Source organism: Girardinichthys multiradiatus, chromosome 4 (genome assembly GCF_021462225.1).
Source record: "Girardinichthys multiradiatus isolate DD_20200921_A chromosome 4, DD_fGirMul_XY1, whole genome shotgun sequence".
Classification (NCBI taxonomy): domain Eukaryota; kingdom Metazoa; phylum Chordata; class Actinopteri; order Cyprinodontiformes; family Goodeidae; genus Girardinichthys; species Girardinichthys multiradiatus.
Window position 1 is genome coordinate 25,124,171 of NC_061797.1, and position 21,044 is coordinate 25,145,214.

General features: G+C 38.0%; 1 protein-coding gene across 4 annotated transcripts in view; it reads left to right on the forward strand.

The window, feature by feature from the left end:
- Nucleotides 1-21,044, forward strand: part of syt7b (synaptotagmin VIIb) — a 162,982-nt gene that overhangs the window by 119,639 nt on the left and 22,299 nt on the right. For 3 of the 4 annotated variants that reach the window (XM_047363883.1, XM_047363886.1, XM_047363885.1), the window contains one exon: nt 5,600-5,722. The exons of the other annotated variant lie outside the window; for it this stretch is intronic. In XM_047363883.1, the coding sequence (XP_047219839.1) occupies nt 5,600-5,722 (123 nt within the window). The remainder of the gene's footprint in view (nt 1-5,599; nt 5,723-21,044) is intronic. 4 annotated transcript variants of the gene reach the window in all.

The following is a 21,044-nucleotide window of genomic DNA, read 5'->3' on the forward strand; positions in this document are numbered from 1 at the left end:
TTGGATGAGTTGTCCATGTGCTCTTGGAGTAAGCTCATGCAGATTGATAGATGTGACTTCCTATCTTATCTGTTTTGAAGTTTCTGTTGATTGGGGAATTATATGCTGCTTTTTGAGATCTCTTATTCTACTTCACATTGCTGTCCAAGTTCTATACCCGTGATTACTGGCATGCCTGGGTGTGTGTGGTAAAACTGAACCCCAACTTTTTCATTCATCAATTAAATTTTGTATGTACTCAGGTTGTTTTTGATATTTAATGTGTTTGATCATTTGAACGTGAGACAAACAGAAAAAATACAGTTTTGTTTATGGGACCAATACGTTCACGGCTACTATACGATAGGCGCTTTTCAATGAGAAATCCAGTCCCCAGAGGAGTGTAGGATTTTGGAGCCCAATATTAGATTTCTTCCTTATCTGTTCATAATTATTTTGGCTAAAATTTAGTATCTGTACATTTTATCCTTTTCTAAAGGGCATTATCCATTTATATAGCAAAGGCCTACAACAGGTAGCGCAAGACTTCTCATCCAGTTCGCACTGAAACAACCTGGGTGAGACTTAGCACCTTTAAAGACATTGCCTTTAAATATCTAAGATGGGATCAACACTTTGATATCAGGAGACAAGGTTTGTCTAAAGAGAAATTTAGATATGTCACGAGAGAAGGTAGATCGGCAAATGGATTTGGGCAGCATCTTTAGTAAAATTGTACAGGACTGTTGTGAAGAGGGGATGAATAAGTCAATAGGATGAAGCTGATAATTTATCACTAAATCCAGCCTTCATAAATGATCAAGGACCATGTGTTATATTTATCAGGAAGAGACAACGACCTACCCAACCAACCAAATATTTTACTCCATATGCTGACTTTTCTTTTCTTTATTAAGGAGGTGACTAGCTTGGTATTTAGGAATGACTCGGAAGAAATACTTCATATTAATTGCCAGCATATTATACACAACCACTGCATACTTGACACAGAAATATAGACTTATTTGAAATAAAAGACATACTGCTGCAAATAAAATGTCTTATTTGGTGAATAAGATGCAAATTACCAATATAATTCCCAGATTGTGTATCTCAATCATCCTGCCAAATATATTTGGGAAAGGCAAACAACCAATAATAAGTTTGCCAACGTGTAAATTACTGAAGACCTCAGAATAATAAAAGGTGCTTTTGTAGGCTCATTGGGTAGACCCTGCTATCACCTAGAAAATTACAGTTGCATGTTTAACATTTTGAGTTCATAGTGAAAGGACAAGTTAAATTGTAATTTGCCTGCTAGCCATTTATAACAAAAGTAGGTTCTAACCACCCTGATACATTGCAAAAGGTTTTTGTGTGAACATTTGCCTTATTTATGCGCACAATATAAAGGAAAGTACCTAAATTAAAATGCCTAATCAGTTGCTACTAATGTGTATTTTCAGTACCAAATAATTACTAATTTTGGAAGACAAAAACAACTCAGACATTTGGGCTGGAAACTCATTAAAACCTAAAAATGTTGTTGGAAATGGAGGAGCACAGTGCAGAAAAACTCTTTATAGACTGAATTATTTTATTCTGGTCAAAACTGAAAGTAACAAAGAACCAAAAACTTAAGCAAAAGCAAAGATAAACATAAAAATCAGAAGACACAAATTCATAGAAAACAATGTGGCCAAGGTATTAAGGAAATCTTAGGATATGTAAGGCCATCCTTCTATCCACAATATATACCTATAGTCCTGTTCAGGGTTGGGATTATAAAGCTCATCCTGAGTCACATCTGAGAGAAATTCAGGGTGGCTAGTTACCCTATATTTCATGGGTTTGGGCTGTGGGACACAGCCAGTGTACCTGGAGGAAACCCATGCATTCATCGGGAGAATACGGGGAGGCAACAATGCTTATCGCTGTGGCACTGTGCAGCTCAAGAATATATATTGAGCAAGGTATGACAAATGTATTGGAAATGAACTGTTTAGTGTGTGAAACTAGATGCAATGTTGAATCGGGATGTAAAACAGAAAACACAAGCTGTGACCTCTAATAAAACAGATCAGGAAGCAAGATTTATAAGATTCAGGATGGCAAAATGACAAAAAAGTGACCAAATCTAATTTCTTTTACACATAGAAACTAATGTTATAACTTTTTGCAAGTATGTTAATACATTTTTTACATCATAGGATGACAATTATTAAAAATAAAATTATACAGACTCACCTTACAGATAAGTAATCATAATCAGGGGTTTTAAGGGAAACAATTTTCTGTACACCATCTTGTAAACAGGACAGCTAACAGAGTACAGAGGCCCCTGATCATTTGAGTTATGGTGCCCAGAGAGATTTCCTCTGCTGCTTGACTTGAATGATGAATAAGAGATGATGTGCTCTAACTCACCTGCCTCCCCTCCTGACCATAAACATACACTCCAACACGCATCAATAGCCAAACCTTTTCCCTTTTGCGTGTTTTCTTGGTCCTCTTATTAACATTGTCTCCAGGCTGCAAACCCATATTGAGGTTTTATTGCTTGCAGTCTCTGTCCTTATGAATGACAGTGAAGCAAATACATCAGTTTGTCACCCACATGGTGAATGGGAATATTATGCATTTGTCAACTTATGGTATGGACAACCAGAACCAGCAGCTTTCTTCTCTCTGTAGCTTCTGTCACCTTGCTTTAATTTCAGATCAATAGACCTGCCGTAGGTGGTAATGATTTCAGCGTCCTTTGGTTAGGGCGCTCATGTCTTTTACTGTCATCTATACAAATTCAGTCAGCCCATCAATGACCATCATGAGGATTTTGTTTATGAATCCCCAGTGGGCTACTGCCTCTTGAGTGCTAATATGTTCCTCTTGCGTTCAATACTTCTTCTACAAATAGCATTGAATTAAGGACAGGAGTGCCCTACAGAAGGCGTATGGCAGCTAGAATAGAAAGAATTTTGATATTTGCCGAGATGAGAGAAAGAAGATCAGTGGGAAAATAAGCAGAAAACATCAAAAGACGATAAAATAACTTTCCTTTCCTAGAAGCTTTTGATCAACCTTATTTTTCTTCATACTTCTAAGCTTTAAGCACACTTTCATGTCTGTCTTGGTATTTGTCTCATCAGTGAAGGACTTAATTTACTATTTGGACGTTTTGGGTCTTGTCTCATTTTAATTATTGTCTTAATCCAGTCTCAAGAGTACCACAACTTCAAAATCTCCAGTAATCTAAGAGCTCTGTACCAATCTTGTGTCAATTAGAATGTGTCAAAGTAAGATGGCATACAAATTAAATTAAATTAAACTTTCAATAAACTGCTAATTTTGATTATGTTTTGTATGTAATGTTTTCTGTTATTTTGTCCATACAGGAGCGGTTGTAAAATAAGCATTTATCCCTGTGGGATAAATAGTTTTTCTGATTTTGATAATGATGTTAACTGAAAATAGAGAACAAATGGGACCTATTTGTTAGTTTCTTTGTAACTGTGACATAAAAAATCAGATAGGGGCAAATAATTTGTTGTCAAGAGCTGTTTTTCCTCAATCTTTATTTCCGAAATCAAAATAATTATAGGGGTGCTTCTCTAGAATGTAAAGGCTTAAAAGTAGCTCTATTTAAAGTTTTTTTGCTGAGCGCTAGTTGGCTAACTATGTTTGTGTCTAGAAAGGAAAATTAGCCAATCAGAATCAAGTCTCTGGGCGGAGTTGGTCTACGCTATCTATTCTGTTGTTTTGTTAGATGCCCTAACCTTGAAACAGACTGATAGTGTGAATTTATATTGACAGTTTCACCAGTTTGATTCTAATTGAACTTCAGGCAAGTTTCATAGGAGACATAAATTGCTGGGTAGAGACTTTCAGTAACTGAAATACCAACATGTGGACAACAAAACACTGAAAGCACAGGACTATATCTTAAGGCAATTATCACCAAATAAACCTGTGGAGAGTCTGGGGACACAAATATAGATTATTCCAAATTCATTTAAATGGACACAAAGATGGATTTCACTTTCATGCATAAAGAGTGAAACAACCTAATTTGTGACTGGTGTTGCTGCAGTTGTTTTGCAGTTTTGAGATATTTCCATGTTGAGTTGTGCTATTGCTAAAGGTTTGTCGTCTTTGTTGTCCGTGTTGATTCTGCAGTTCAGGATTTTTGACTTAATTTGCATTGCAATGGATTGCTTGTGTGGCATTTGTTTGCATAAGAGAAATTTAAGTTTGTGTAACTGTGTTGTGAGCTATCAGTACATAAATGTCAGTAGGCTCCCAGGAAAGAATAAATAATAATGATAAATAAATAAATAAATAATTTAGTTTAAATGTCTATGAACCACTTAGACATAGTCTACTGGGTTTCATTGAAGCACAAAAAATGTAATTGTAATTAGAACCTATCTTGCCTGTGTGCACTTTTGAAGGCTTTGGGGAGGAAGGAATGTTTCATGGCTCATTTGCGTATGGGAAGCCTAACTGTGATAGGCTTGCTTCACTACTGATAAATCCCAGCTTGATTTCAAAGGATGCTCATTTCAAAGAAATCGAATCTGACCACAAAACAGTATTTTCACTGGATAAAAATAAAAGCTAACATTTCCTAATAAGGGCCGCAAAACGTTGCTTTGTTAAAGTAAGAACTAATTATTAGAGATTAGTGACCACAAAGTCAGTACCAGATATATTCCCTATTAGTTCCTATGTAATAAACTAGGACTTTTTGAGGCCCTTTTTATGAAGTGTTACCAAATAAAAACCATTATAATCAACTGAATTCAGGAGAGTGCAATGAACAATTAGAAAAGCTCTGCAATGATGCATCATACGGTAAGAACAGATTCCTTGTAGTTGTCCCCAACATATTTCATATCGCCTGTTTTATCAGGGTAAAATCACTTTTATCATAACTTTTGTAGTGATTCATAGACTATATGGCTTTTAATGACATATACTTACAGAACTGTAAAAGGAAAAATATCAAGGGAAGACTTGATCCCTTTGACTTAACCTAAGCATATTTGCCAACACTAGAAATGGGAAAAATAAACCCAAGAATTTAGAGTTGTGATGATTGTTTGCATAAAGGAAACGGTGGTAGAAATTAACATTATCTGATCATGTAAATGTGTTCACCAGAGAATAAAAAACTATCATTGAGATAGTAATATTGTTTTATTAACTGTTGTTCACATATATACTCACATAATCTACTTTAGATGTAAATTACATCTGAAGAAAATTTTATGTTTTTAAATTTGTTTTGCAAAAGTAATGAAATGGCAAAACCTCATGCTTTCTAGATGTCATCAACGGCCTTGCTCACATTTACTGAGAAATGCATGCCGGTTTTGCTAAGATGCATTGCAAAGTTAAGTCTGGTGGCAGTTTTTGTTGAGATGAAACACTGTAGTGTCCTCACATCGTTCTACCACCTCTCTCCCACTCTCTTTTTGTACACAAAATGAATGTGTGCTGTGTGTTTCCCATTACCGCCTGTCTGTGTGTTCTTCTGCCTGGAATATGTGTTTGTCAACATATTCCACCTGTGTGTGGTCTTGTGATACCTTGTTTGTCTCTGTATGTGTGTGTCCAGTGAGGGGAAGATGGTTGTTCTGTCTCTAGCAATCGGGCTGGCTGAACAGGATGACTTTGCCAACCTTCCAGATCTCCAGGAAGCTCCGGCAAGCAAAGAAAATGAAACCACACCAGACAAAAGGTAATTACAGACAGAGGCACATGAATGTGAGCACAATATGTAGGGTGGATGAGATTATCTTTAAAGCCTCAAATTGTGTTAAGTCCCCAGTAATGCAGACAAAACAGCTGTGATTTGTTGGAAGTGAGACCTCGTGGTGGGTTCTTTGAGTCCTTAGAGGTTGAGGTTGGACTTCAGTGGATCAAGTGTGAGGTTGTGGAGTTAAAAGATCCACAATGAAAGTGGAATCTTGGAGGTTTTGGAGACCGACCTTGGAAATTTTGTGTTTTCCTCAAGCTATTTCTGCAGCGTGGCATGTTGCATTGTCCTGTGTTGGGACGCTGGTGCATTTTACAGTCTTTATACCATATAGGATATTACGCTCATGGTAAATGCAAGTAATTATCATTTAATGTGATTATCAATTACCTCAAGTTTTCTCATTGTGGGGATTAAAGCCTCTCATGTTATTTGTATAAACTTTGTTGCTGATTGGTTTATTTTCTGTTGATGTCTGCATTGTACTGTATGTATTCAGAGATTTGTATGACTGTTACAGTGCCTTGCGAAAGTATTCGGCCCCCTTGAACTTTTCAACCGTTTGCCACATTTCAGGTTTCAAACATAAAGATATAAAATTCTAATTTTTTGTGAAGAATCAACAACAAGTGGGACACAATCGTGAAGTGGAATGAAATTTATTGGATGTGTCAAACTTTTTTAACAAATAAAAAACTGAAAAGTGGGGCGTGCAATATTATTCGGCCCCTTTACTTTCGGTGCGGCAAGTTCAGTGAGGATCTCTGAATGATCCAATGTTGTCCCAAATGACTGATGATGATAAATAGAATTCACCTGTGTGTAATCAAGTCTCCGTATAAATGCACCTGCTCTGTGATAGTCTCAGGGTTCTGTTCAAAGCGCAGAGAGCATCATGAAGACCAAGGAACACACCAGGCAGGTCCGAGATACTGTTGTGGAGAAGTTTAAAGCTGGATTTAGATACAAAAAGATTTCCCAAGCTTTAAACATCCCAAGGAGCACTGTGCAAGCAATCATATTGAAATAGAAGGAGTATCAGACCACTGCAAATCTAACAAGACCCGGCCGTCCCTCTAAACTCTCATCTCGAACAAGGAGAAGACTGATCAGAGATGCAGCCAAGAGGCCCATGATCACTCTGGATGAACTGCAGAGATCTACAGCTGAGGTGGGAGAGTCTGTCCATAGGACAACAATCAGTCGTACACTGCACAAATCTGGCCTTTATGGAAGAGTGGCAAGAAGAAAGCCATTTCTCAAAGATATCTATAAAAAGTCTCATTTAAAGTTTGCCACAAGCCACCTGGGAGACACACCAAACATGTGGAAGAAGGTGCTCTGGTCAGATGAAACCAAAATCAAACTGTTTGGCCACAATGCAAAACGATATGTTTGGCATAAAAGCAACACAGCTCATCACCCTGAACACACCATCCCCGCTGTCAAACATGGTGGTGGCAGCATCATGGTTTGGGCCTGCTTTTCATCAGGAGGGACAGGGAAGATGGTCAAAATTGATGGGAAGATGGATGGGGCCAAATACAGGACCACTCTGGAAGAAAACCTGTTGGAGTCTGCAAGAGACCTGAGACTGGGACGGAGATTTATCTTCCAACAAACAATGATCCAAAACATAAAACCAAATCTACAATGGAATGGTTCACAAATAAACGTATCCAGGTGTTGGAATGGCCAAGTCAAAGTCCAGACCTGAATCCAATCGAGAATCTGTGGAAATAGCTGAAGACTGCTGTTCACGAACGCTCTCCATCCAACCTCACTGAGCTTGAGCTGTTTTGCAAGGAAGAATGGGCAAGAATTTCAGTCTCTCGATGTGCAAAACTGATAGAGACATACCCCAAGTGACTTGCAGCTGTAAATGCAGCAAAGGGTGGTGCTACAAAGTATTAACGCAAGGGGGCCAAATAATATTGCACGCCCCACTTTTCAGTTTTTTATTTGTTAAAAAAGTTTGACACATCCAATAAATTTCATTCCACTTCACGATTGTGTCCCACTTGTTGTTGATTCTTCACAAAAATGTTTTATTTTATATATTTATGTTTCAAACCTAAAATGTGGCAAGAGGTTGAAAAGTTCAAGGGGGCCGAACACTTTCGCAAGGCACTGTACCTCCTTACTGATTAGCAAAATAAATTTCACAAAAAATTAGATGTTAGTAACTTAATGTCTCTAATATTACCTGAGTTATATGTTTTCGGCAGAAATACCACCCCAGCTATTTGACCCCAACATTTTGGTTTAGACAGGTCACCATTGAATATGCCAGGCTTGATTGTTGAATGCTTTGAGCCCAAAACCTACAACAACATAATTGTATTATTTTCCCACAACAACTTCCTTAGCAAAGACTCTACCCCTTACTAGGAAGGATGCAGAAAACAGATGCTCCTTCACTACTATACTTTTTTTCTGCTTTCTAAGCTTTCTGACCTTCTAGGCTAATGTTGTCCTTGATTGTTACCTGGAAAACCTAAATTCCATAATTCAGAATATTTGAATTTCAAGTTTGCAAAGTAAGCTGGAATGCCCCTGTAATCACTTGAAACATCAAATTAGAAAAAACAAAATTGGCTATACATTTAAATTGATATTTTCTAAATGTACATTATAATTTCAGACATATTGTTCTTTTCAGTCAGTCAGTCATTTTCTACCGCTTATTCCATAGTAGGTCGCGGGGAAGCTGGTGCCTATCTCCAGCAGTCTATGGGCGAGAGGCGGGATACACCCTGGACAGGTCGCCAGTCCATCGCAGGGCAACACACAAACAGCTATGCACACACTCATTCATACACCTAAGGGCAATTTAGAGAGACCAATTAACCACAGTGGGACCCCACACATGTTCTTTTCAGATGGTTCAATTTTGTCTGTTTTTGTTATAAATATCTACATTTTTGCAAATGTAGTTTTACAAATTTGTGGATGCAGACTAATGCAAATACCAAGCTAATTATTATTGTTGTTAGTTATTATGTCTAGAGAAAATAAAGGTGCGTTCAGACCGAACGCAATTTGAGCGTCAAAAAGCCTATGTTGGACGCTTGTGCATTTTAAAGTCAGACGCTCTAGTTTTTTCTTGCTTGCTCTCGGTGGAAGACACACGCGTTTTCTCTCCCTCCCTTCCTGCTAATCCCTGCATCTGCTTTTTGTCTGTATTTTTCTCAGAACCTCGCTTTACATATCCTCCAAACTTTTAAATTATGGATTTGGTCAGCTGGACTCTCAACGTAATTGATCAAATTTCTTTTTTCAACGGGAAGACAGGGTATAAAGGAGAACCTTCTTGTCCAGACGGGACGTTCTTCTCTGGATACACAATGGATTCTTGGCAGCAGTGGAAGATTGTGTGCCTGACTACGATGTTGAGGACATAGAAAATGTGTACATATTTGGACTTTTGATAACAGGATTTCTGCTTTTTGGAGTTGGTGGTTACCTGGCTTATAGAGTGATTCACAAAACGTGGGCGGCTGTTCAAAGCATCCCAAAGCTGCCTGCGATGTTAGATGGAGTCTATGGAACGATCAACACTCACACCGAAATGTTAAGAGAGCAGAATCGCAAGCTGGACACGATTCTTGAACAGAATCGCAGCCTGGCAGCGGTTGGACTCAGAGGTTAAAGGATATAATCTTGGAGAAGTTGTATGCTCGAAATCTGTGGAAAGTACCAGAAATTTGGCTATTTGGATTCGCAATTGAGACATACCAGTAAAACTCTTAAGGTAGTTGGAAATTCACAGCTGCCTGAACCACAACATTTATTGTTTTTCTAAATTTGGCGCCCCAATGTGGCCTTGGCAACTTCTGCTAACTGGCTATCGACAAAATATCTCTTGGATGTTATATAAACACGACGCTCTTCCCCAGCACTCCCCTACCAGCTGTGTGCCGATAGGACTATGCAGCCAATTGATAAAACTTCCACCTCTCTTCTCAAGGACAATGGCCCTTCTATCAGTGGTGACCATCTAATTCTTGCAAACAGACTCAGACTTGTATATATTGGCACCCTCAAGATTCCACCGTACCCTTGATAAATCTTTACTTATGTGTGTGTTGCTTACCCCTGCTGAGGTTTTTTCCTCCTATTTTACTTTACCTAAATGTGGGATTTCATTACTTTTAATAGATTTTAAGATTTCTCAGAAGGATTACCAGCAAAAGCCAATTATTATTAGTATTTATTATTTATTCATTGATTTTTAGTTTTATTAGAAGGATTACCAATGAAAACCAAATATTATTAGTAATTTGGACTTTAGCTGCTCTTACACCAATGACCCAGCTTTCTCAATTAGACTACAATGGACTGTTATTACTTAGTTCAACTTCAGTACCAGTAAAAGCAATATATTATTAGCACCTGAAAATGTGGATTAAAGCTGGTTTGTACCAGTAACTCAGCTTCCCTAGTTAGAATTCAGTGGAATGAGACTATCAATATTATCATCTTCTTTTTTGTTCTGCAAGTCACTGACTGGATGCAATCTGCTGGGTTTCCTTTCCTTAGACAGAAAAAACGTTTTATCCAATTTAAATAAATAACTGAATCTGACTGCACTGTTCAATGATTAGGATTAATTGGAATGTATGTACCTGACTGTTGTGAAGTGCCTTGAGACGACATGTGTTGTGAATTGGCGTTATATGAATAAACTGAATTGAATTGAATTTTAGCATAAGATGCTTTATTATTAAGAGTGGCTTGGAACCAATTTCTACCAGTAAACGTGGAAGGATTATTAATTATTATTAATCCCAAGGATTATAAGTGTAATTTGATTTGTTTTTCTGTGTTTATTTTCTTTGTGATTCTATTGTAATTGTTCTTCCTCATTTACAGCGCTTTGAATGTCTTGTTACTGAAAAGTGCTATATAAATAAACTTACCTTACCTTATTTAAAGCTTTTGCTATGAAACTTGCCTCAAGTTCAAGTGTGGACAGACATACGTTGGGAGGAGCTTTTAGGCACTGTGGCTCCGCTCCACTTGGGTGGGGGTGACAGGAGAAAAGCATTGAGGAGAGACGATGCTGTTTGGACTGGTGAAGCTCCAGAGTTTGCCTGAAGATGTTCCAATTTTATGAGGACGATTTTCTCTCAGCCATGGCAATAATAAGGACACGGACTTTAAAGCGCAAAACCGTGGACTTTTGAGCGCGGTAAAATTAGTTTTAGGTTGGATATTCGTGCTCTGCAGATACAGCCTCCCGTTTGATCCGAGGCAGACACTCTGATTATGGGGAACTGCTCTCTGCCTGCTCCGTCTTCCTGCAGACGCTGGTTCGTGGTTAAGGACGTCAATAAAAGTCAGAACCAAATACGTTTCATGGTTGTATTGTTTTGTGTGTTTTGTGGGAAATGTTTGTGCATCTGAACAGCTGATTTTATGTGTGATCAGCTGGTTTAGGGTGTTATTGAATACAGCAATCCACCTTTGTGTAACTCAGACAGCTGATGTGTTCTTTTTCATTTTCAGCCTTCAGGCATGGTTTATGATTTGTGAATAGTAAAATGGTCCTTCCCTCCCATGATAAAATATGTCACCATGTCACAAAGCTGAGCTTCTTTGATTGGTTGACGCAGCGCATCCAACCTCCGAAACACGTCAGACACTTGAAATTTCAAAACGTACAGCGCTCGACGCACGAAAAGAATCATAACAAAACGCGCCAGACACGTGAAACGCGCCACAGGACCTCTCGATGCTCCGAGACAGGCGTCCACCATGGACTTTGCATAAAAACCAAAAGCCCCTAATGCTCAAATCATGTTTGGTATGAACCCACCATTACACACTAAACCAAAAGTTACTTAGACTGATTTTAGGGGAAGGTGGGAACAATTATATAGTTAATTCACCTGGCCTTCCATTGAATTAAACCTCCTGAAAGAACTTTATCATCTGGTTGCCCCCAACCAATCCATGCCCCACTGGGCGGCGACCCCAGTCTGAGGTTTTTAATAGCTGGGTATTTCTCAAGGTAATCTTTTTACTGGTTTTTACTGTAGTGGCGTCCTTCCAAAGTCTTGTATGTTCTCTCCTCAGAATTTCTCATAAGTCTGTGTCCTTGCGCTTGGACACCTCACATGTAGTCAGTTGAGGCTCACCAGCCTTGTCAAGGCAGTGGGTGCTGCCTTGACCAGCACCCACATTCCTTAACGGCATTATATGAACTTAGTACTAAAATAGAATTAAAAAGAATTATTCTGTGAACGGGTGCACGGTGTCGCTGTTGATTGTCTGTTAGGTTAACTGGTCTCTCTCAATTGCCCTTGGGTGTGCATGGATGTGTGCATGGTTGTTTGTCCTGTGTGTCTGTGTTGCCCTGCGATGGACTGGTGACCTGTCCAGGGTGTACCGGGCCACTTGCCCTTAGACCGCTGGAGATGGGCACCAGCTCCCATGACTCTGTGCAGAAGAAGCAGGTAAAGAAAGTGGATGGATTGAAATTCTGTAAAGAGCTAGTGCTGTTTAAAAGTCCAATATATGTAATCTTCAAGTTTTGATTCAAAAATTCTACATTTATCAAACTTAAAATTATATATGAAATTCCTAAAGCCATACACTGTGGTGAGCATTTAAATGAAAAATCTCCCATTATCATTAAGCTTGCGTAATTCCCAGAAGCATAACCTTGGCTTTGTGTTTATTTACTAATATTGTTACATTTACTGGATTTCTGTCCCTCTAATATAATGTAGTTTTCCATCTTTTTGCACTACACTGCAAAGCTCAGAGCTATTCACATTTTCCCTTTTTATTTTATGCCCAAAGTGAGGTTTTCTCAGATTTTTACATTACATAACAGCACATTATTCCACCAGCTTTTTTGTTGTTTGTTTTGCATTTTCACTCCCATGTCCTCTGCGGTCCCCACCCAGACCTTTGAAAGTCTGCTTGACTACAGCTCTTTACTGCTCCTTTGATGTCACAGACACAGGAGAAGGGCACCCTCATTATTTAGAAGTAAGATTCCCTGCATGAAACACTTGTCTAAAAATATGCTAAGTTCTCTCATCTACCAGTGATCTCACAGCAGCAGTCTGAGACTAACGCAGACTTCCAGCTGGTGAACAAAGGACTGAACAGGCTTCTCTCTTATCACATCAGTGTTTGAGGGATAAAGTGCTTAGCACACTGCTTTGACTCTGTTGGGTTGAGGAAAGCAGGGCATAGTTCAAAATATGCATCCATACATTCCAGCATAGATATTTTTATTTTGCTGTTTTCATGGTTTTGTTGTTTTTTTTTCTCCATTAAATATATCAGCCGCATGACGTTTTATCAAAACCTTTTTGCAGTGCATCGAAGCATGCTACTTTAACTAGGTCATCTGTGAATTTGTGGTGGATGAACAATAGAAGCTTGCCTTGGAAGAAAATAATATAATAGATGTGTTTTTTTTGGCAAAAGTAATGAGTTTTTTTATGCTTTTAAAACTTAGTTTGAAATATTTAAGGATCAAACAAATGATCCAGAAATATTGTCGGCCTGTGTGGTTTGTCAGGTGCCACCTTTCAAACACAGCCAGCCAACTAGCCTCTATCCAGAGGGCTCATGTGGGCCAAGTTGTCCACTGTTCTTCCACATCTAATAACAGCTTTCCATCATCATCATCTCTATCTGTCCCTCTTCTCCGTTTGTCTCTGTGGTTACTTTGAAAGCTGCGTTTCTGTCTGCTGGTCTGCTCCTGGCTGTTGTCACAAAGCCTTCAGCACGACTGAGCAAGATGCAATGGGATGATCCCACCAAGATTATGTGTGACAAAACAAGAAGCTGTTAGACAGTTGCAGAGAGACAGAACGTAAAAAAATGCTTGCTTCCTGCTCTCTGGATGAATATGTTGCAAGACAAATATAGACATAACTCTGGAGGTTTGAGGCATAATTTTTTGTAAATTTAGCTTGTATCACAAATACTTAAAAAAAAGCAGATAACCAATAAATAAAATGACAAGTTGTGAATGTAAAAAGGAAAATAACAAGCTGGACATGCACACATTGCTGAAATTAGATTTGATGTAATAAGTAAACTTCTTGTTTCTTCATAAGCTCTCAAACAAAATGCATTCAGCAGATATCCCATCATATAACTGGGAATTGGTGCTTTATCCAGCTGGAAACTATGTTGATGAAGACTGTGAGAATGAAACAAAACAGTTAATGCGTGGGCTATGTGGTGTTATAAGAGGTTAGAATCTCTGTGGATCTCGAATGAGCCACAGAATGGGTAATAGGTTTAGGAAGTTCATTAGTGTGAGTGATCTCTTTCACAGTGTGCTGACTCATTTCATCCACTGTTAACATGAACATATTAGTTCAACTTTATTGTCTTCTCAGCATTAGAGCTGCAAAGCAAATGAGTGGTATGAAACAAATTAGTGAATATTTCCCCTTTCTTGAATAGAAAATAAGCTTACATTGCATTAGAGATAAGTGCACATATGCAAGTAGATTTTATGACTGCAGTTACAATGAGAAATTATGCAATTTTCATACTTTTAACATTTGATTTTAACATTTACCTCTATCGATTTGGAAACAGTTTTTTTCTTACCATGTAATCTTTTCTTTCCCTTTATAAGTACTTAAATGAAAAGTGTAATTGTTCAAATTGTTTGTGTCAGATATTGCTACAACATAAATGATTCATTTGTTTTGCTTTAGTTTTGCTCTTGTTTCGCTCTTTAGGCACATTTACAAGGGTTCTAATCTATAAAGAGGGGACTATGCCTGAATAAAATTTAATGCAACCAATATTTTTTAAACACATTTCTACAGAGGTTTATTACCTTGCATCACTTTTTTTCAAATCAAAGTTTTTGCTTTTTTTTGGGCGGGGGGGGGAGGCTGTCCATTAAAAGCTCTAAAGGTCAAGATTAAATTTTAAAATCAATTAAAAATTTGAAAGGTACCCAATGTAGAGAGGATAAAACCGGTGTGATGTGTGCCCTTCTATTAGTTCCTGTTAAAAGTCTCGCTGCAGCGTTGTGGACCAACTGGAGACAAGTGACAGCAGATTTGCTAAAATAAGTAAAAAGAGAATACAATAATCTAACCGAGAAAAAATAAAAGCATGAAAAGTTATCTCCAGGTCAGATTTGGATAACATTGCACTCAATTTAGAAAAGTTTCTCAAGTAATGAAAGCAACTTTTTACTAGAAATCCTGAATGTCTGTACAAAGACATTGACCAGTCAAATAGGACACCAAGGTTTCTGAGACTGGGCCGGAAAGAGGAGCCCAGAGAACCGAGGTGTTGTTCAATCCAAGGAACTTTCTGTCCAGGAGCAATGATCAGGGTTTCAGTCTTAGAGGCATTTACCTCAAGGCAGTTTTTAGCTAGCCAGTCCTTAATACAGGAGACACAATGTAATAAGTCAGGTAAGTTGTCTATTTCAGAGTCATTGAACAAACAGTACAGTTGGATGTCATCAGCATACAAATGGCAAAACACCTTTTTAAAGCTACTGATAATCTTACCAAGGGGGCTGATGTATAAAAGGAACAAAATTGGGCCCAGGACTGGACCCTGAGGAACACCATGCAACAAGGGCGTAACTTTGGACATTATGTTAGTTGCAAATGGAAAAGGTTCGGTTGCTCAGATAAGAAGAAAACCACTTAAGAACGGTTCCAGAAATTCCTGTCTATGTTCTGCAGTCTATGTAACAGAATTTTGTGGTTGGCTGTGTCAAAAGCAGGTACTAACTGGCATACAAAAATGTTTGCTGACACTGTGGTGAGAAGGAGGCTTAGCATAACAGACACTGGAGAGAGAGAGTTTTCTGTACATGTGTCAACAGATTTGGGTTGTCAAAAATAAAAATAACAAAAATAGATGAGAATACGAGATTCTATATGGAATTTTCTGTCTCATTTAGAGCCAATCACAAACAGAAGCCATGAAGTATCTCCTATGGTAAAACTCCTTGCAACACTTTTTCCTTGCATCTAGATCATTCCAGCGCACCATCGCTGTCAGTGAGATCATCTGCTGCTGAAGCACAAATCTGATCCTGCAAAGGTGTGCATAATCCACCAGAGAAGTGCGCACACTCTGTAAATGTAATTGCACATCATGCAAAGGACTCACTGTGCTTTTACATTGATAATATAATCAACAGGAAAGAAATAAAGACATGATAACGCAGATTCAATCCTCCATTTGAAAACTGGATGCAAAAATCCCTTTTTAGCAGGTGAAAAATCACAATTTAAATGTAGCTATCTATATGGTGAAAAAGACAGTATATGCTTTAACCTCGATTTAACCTCAACCTTTGAAGATCACACGCAACACGCCTGCTTATTGCACGTGCAGTTTTTTGGGGGTTTTTTGCGCAAGCAATTTAGCACCCATTATTTGGGATCATTGAAGATCAGGCCCCAAGTGTACTGTAATAAGTAAGTGTAAAATCTGGTTTAGCTCCTGTACTCTGTAACATGCTGTTTTAATACCTTCAGTATTATGCTTCAAAAGCTTTGCCTTGCCTCTGTAGTTACCTTTTTTCTTTTTCGATTTGGTTTGGTTCTTGTTTTTGTTGTTTTTCTGGCTTTTCATTTGAACCCATCCTTGGTTTTCCCTTTACTGTTTTTCAGCTTCACTCCCTGAGTTACTTTTGTTCTACCTTTATGCCTTCTTGTGAGTTTTGTGCTCTATGGAGCTTTTCAAGTGTCAAAACAAATATAGAGGTCATAAAATTCAAGAGTTGTTTTTTTTTTTTGTGTGCGGGAGAAGTTGTGTTGGAGTTTGTTTTAAGTGCGAAGCTGAGCTGGTTAGATCTAAACAGAAGTGAAGACAACATTAGACGTCAAAAGAGGGTTTAGATACTGTCTACAAGTTGCAAGATTAATTCATGAAATATTCAGTAGTATAATTGTATTGTATGTTGTGTCACCAAAATCACGTCGATTAGGATAATTAAAAAAGTAAAATTAGAAATATAATGCTGCAGAGTTTTTATCTCTGTGTTGGTTTATTGACAGATCCTAAGCCGTCAGAAGGCTCAAAGAATTCTTTTGATTAAATTATGGTGATTATTGATTATGTTGCAGTAAAAAATATCACCTCATTTATATTGTCGGGTGAAGATATTTGTGGTTTTTGCAACGGTTTGATAGTTTTTTAAAAGATTATTGACCCCCGAAGTAATAATCTATTCAACTTTCCATCTTAACTAAACACAGATTAATAATGTATAGGTTGTTCTTAAACTGAAAAATATATATTAGCTAATCTGTTCACATATATGGTTAACTTACCCGTGGGAGAAGACATTTCTGACCCGTGTTTCATTTCAACACAGTGGGTTCCACTATTTGTTTTATAGCTAAGTTTTGATGCAGACTTGCTCAGCTGGGTCTTGTCAGCCCTTATTCTTGTCTGCAGGTGTTGTTTTCTATTCTTCTTTGTAAGATTGCCTGTGATTTCTCTGGTGTGTTGGCTCACTTTGATCTTCACCTTGAACAAATACACTGAACATTAATGTAATTTAGAGATGTGTATCTATTTTAAACAAAATAGTTAGCATCTGGACTGTCTTTGTATTACTAGGATTATGCTTTGCTATATAAATGCCTAAATGTAACATGCAGAAAATCCCAATATTTCTCTTTCTGTTAAAGGGTCCTCTGATCTATGATATGCAGTTTTATGTTATGCAAGTCCATGTGGGTCACTGTGGTGGACCGGGCAAAGCCCTGCAGTGTGCCGGACATAATCACCCACCTGCAGATAACAATGATGGTGGCTCGGAGGCTGTTTTTGTTATGATCATCTCAGAAAGCTGCCATTTCACGCAGTAGCTGCATTTTAATGAGCTCAGAGATGCACCACATGCAGCAATTTTAAAAGGGAAATAAATATGAATAAACCTAAAAGATCACTGGCACCAGACATCCTGTCTTCAAACAATGAGTTTGTAAAAACTGTGAAGACATGATGCTTTCCAGTATTAAACAGTATGAAGAATTTTTGTTTGGTTTCATTCAATGTGAGCCAATAATGTGTTATGTCCATACAAAATTTCACTGAATAGACATGCGTTTAAATGCCCATTTCAAATAGCCCATTTTGTAATATTTACAACCTAAAGTAGCTAGGGCTGCTGCAGTGGAGAATTGTCAAAATAAAATTAATTAAGATTGAGGTAACAGACACCTTTTTAGGTCTTGATGCAGATGCATGAACACTGTATATCCTTAATTAAAACTATGTCTATGCAGACAAAGACCAAATACTATTCCATACTTTGCCTCATTAGCCCTACATTTTTCATAGTCATGCTAGGGGACAAGGCTTGTTTTTCTGGGGTAGGGGGAAGACAAAGAGGCTTTCTGACACTAAGAAACAGATTTTAAGGGGGACACTAAAAATGAATGGGTAGGAACTGCACTTGCAAGTACGCTCACAACTGTAAACTGCATTTCTCAGGTAAAATATTTGAAATACAATATTTCTAAATATTTAAACCGGTTCAAATATATCACAGTGGTATTACTGATAATTATTGTTATTGTGATGTCATCATACTTCTCATATGTATTATATTTTACTCTCAAAATCTTCACAAGAACAAAAAAGTGTAATTTTATACAGTGTATGTGAATATCAGAACTAAGACAGATTTTATTTGCACTTAACAATCAGATTTTACTTTGTCAGAGTAATTGCATTGACACATTTTCTTATTTTATTTTTATTTAACCTTTATATAACCAGGTTAGTTATTACATGGTTTGAACAAACCAGAAATTTGCCATTTTTTTCTTATCACCTACTGGCACTCATTGTTTTTTAATGAACAATTTGGGTACGTCAGAAAATCTCCAATCTTAGGTGAGACATGTCCATTTCTCTTTTAGTACTTCCCTCTGTCTATCCATTATTGTGACCTATCTCTCTTCCATCCTTCCTGTCTTTCCTCAAATGTGTCATGTCTTTTTATTTCCCTTCCTTTCATGTGTCTTCTTTTCTGTGTATCACCTGCCTTCCTTTCTTCTTTCCTTCTTTTGTTGTAATTTAACTTAATTTCTTCATAATGGCCTTCCTTTTGTTCTTCTTTTTCTTCCCTGTTTCCATCCTTTTGTCCACCTTCCTTAGTTTCATAGCTTTAAAAATGTGGTACAATTGCAATGGTAAACAAATTGAATTTACATAGTACTTTTCTAGTCATGCTGACAACTCAAAGCATTTTACACTAAAGCCACATTCACCCAGTTACACTCACAACTGCACACACATTCACCATTACGCAAATCTGTACGAGATACCACAAGTGGTATCTGGGTAGAGGGAGCATCTTTGGCACAGGTGGAAGAGTAGTTGTATTGCAATCCATACGTTGTGGCCTCGACTCCAGCTTTCTCCTTTCACATGTCTGGGCAAGGCATTTAACCTAAAGTTGCCAACAGATTTGCATGATGGTGAATGTGTGTACATTTGTGCTCCGCAAACAGAACGAGCTGTGTGGTAAACAAACTGGAACTAAAAGTGGCTACTGCTTTACCATTTAGAGAGCTTTAGCTTTAGTATTAGCCGCTGGGATAACGGAGATACAATTTAACACCTTTTACAAGGAATATGTGGACATATTTTATCCAGGTTCGTGAGAGGAGAGAATGGAAACTGGGATAACAGTCACAGTTGTTACAGTGGATATAGTAATATGTTCCTGCTTGTAGCCAGAGTTGCCCAAAAATGGCCTAACACCATAAGAAGAGCACTGCCTGTTTTTGTCATCAGCTGTGGCTGGCAAGCTGCTTTAAGAACAGACTAAACTATTTCTGGTAAAGTTGAAAATTACAAAATGGGATGACATAACCATCCTGAAAGCTGTTGCCCTGTGAGGGGTTTTTATATGTGTGGAGAAAATCTTCAAAACCTACAATTATGAGGAACATATTTGGCTTTAGGAGATAAGCAGCTGCTTAAAGGGTCTGAGCACAGAGCTGCAGACAAAAGAAATTAAATTATGTGCCATAAACATTTGTTTTGATCTCTCTCTAACTGCTCAAACTTTTTCCTCAAATATAGTAATTTTGTTTTTATTATTATTTACCACAAAAAAAAGACCTTGAAGGTATGATGATCTGTCAATGTGCTTTTTGCTGCATGCACTGTAGCCCAACTTAAAATTATAAATAGTTTTTTGACAGTGAGTGCTGACAGTGTGTGGGAGTTTATTTTTCCGCACTGTCATTCAGTGGATCAACAGGAAAGTGTTTTACTTGGAGATTAGAATAAACAAATTCAGACCATGCTCTTCAGCTGCACATGAGGTTTAATGCTGTTATTTAAGCTTAACTAAAATCGGATTTGAGTATGGTGCAGAGTTGCACATTGCAACACAGTGCGTTATAGATCAAGCAGGAAGTTGTTGTCACCCTTTAACCGCTGACACATCTGACTCTTTATGTTGTTAGTCTGAGGCAGCAATCACAGAGAGTCACACCACCCTAATAACTCTCCAGGCTGGCCACCATCAGTCCCTATTGAAGTCTTCAGAACCTGCAGTGTCCTGAGAGGGAAGATGATTAGAAGGAAAAAGGAGATGTTGGTCAGCACAAAGGAGGATCTTTTGGAAAAACTGTCAGAAATCTGACTGCAGCTCATTCACCATTCCTCTAGCTACTGCCTTGGTCAGGGAGTTGATTTAAGGCGTGTCATGGAAGAGGCCTGCCTGAAGGTGACAGTGATCAGCTCTCAATGTCAGTAATCAAATGTTATTGATTGTGTTTATAATTTTAACAAAAGAAAATACAACACTACTGTTTGTTTTAGTGATATTTTTATGCCTAAATCTGCAAAAAGAGCTACGCCCAGTGGGTAAATCTTAGAAAACAAGACAGGGGAAGTCTGTTCCAGCAGCATCCAGCCGGTCCATCTTTGTAGATGGCTCCATTAGTTGTATTAGCTGCTGTTCTGAGGGAGGTGGTGGCCCAGAGATTTTTCCCTGCTGAAGGGGAGCGCTGACTGGGCTGGCATTGAAACTTGGGCCTCATCCATCAAAAGACGTGGGACCAATATTGCATTTTTGTTGTTTCCTAGAGCTACTGTATGATCAGCGGGACCCAGATACAGAATGTTTATATGGACACACTTCCTAACCTGGTCCCGTTGGTTAGGGTTATCCTTCATGTTCTCACACCTCTCTCTTTTTTTCTTCCATCTGTGGTTCATCTAATTGTATTAAACATTCTTCTTATTACTTTGTTATGCCACTTTCTTTCCTGTTTCCCTGTCCACTATTACTATTCATTTAATC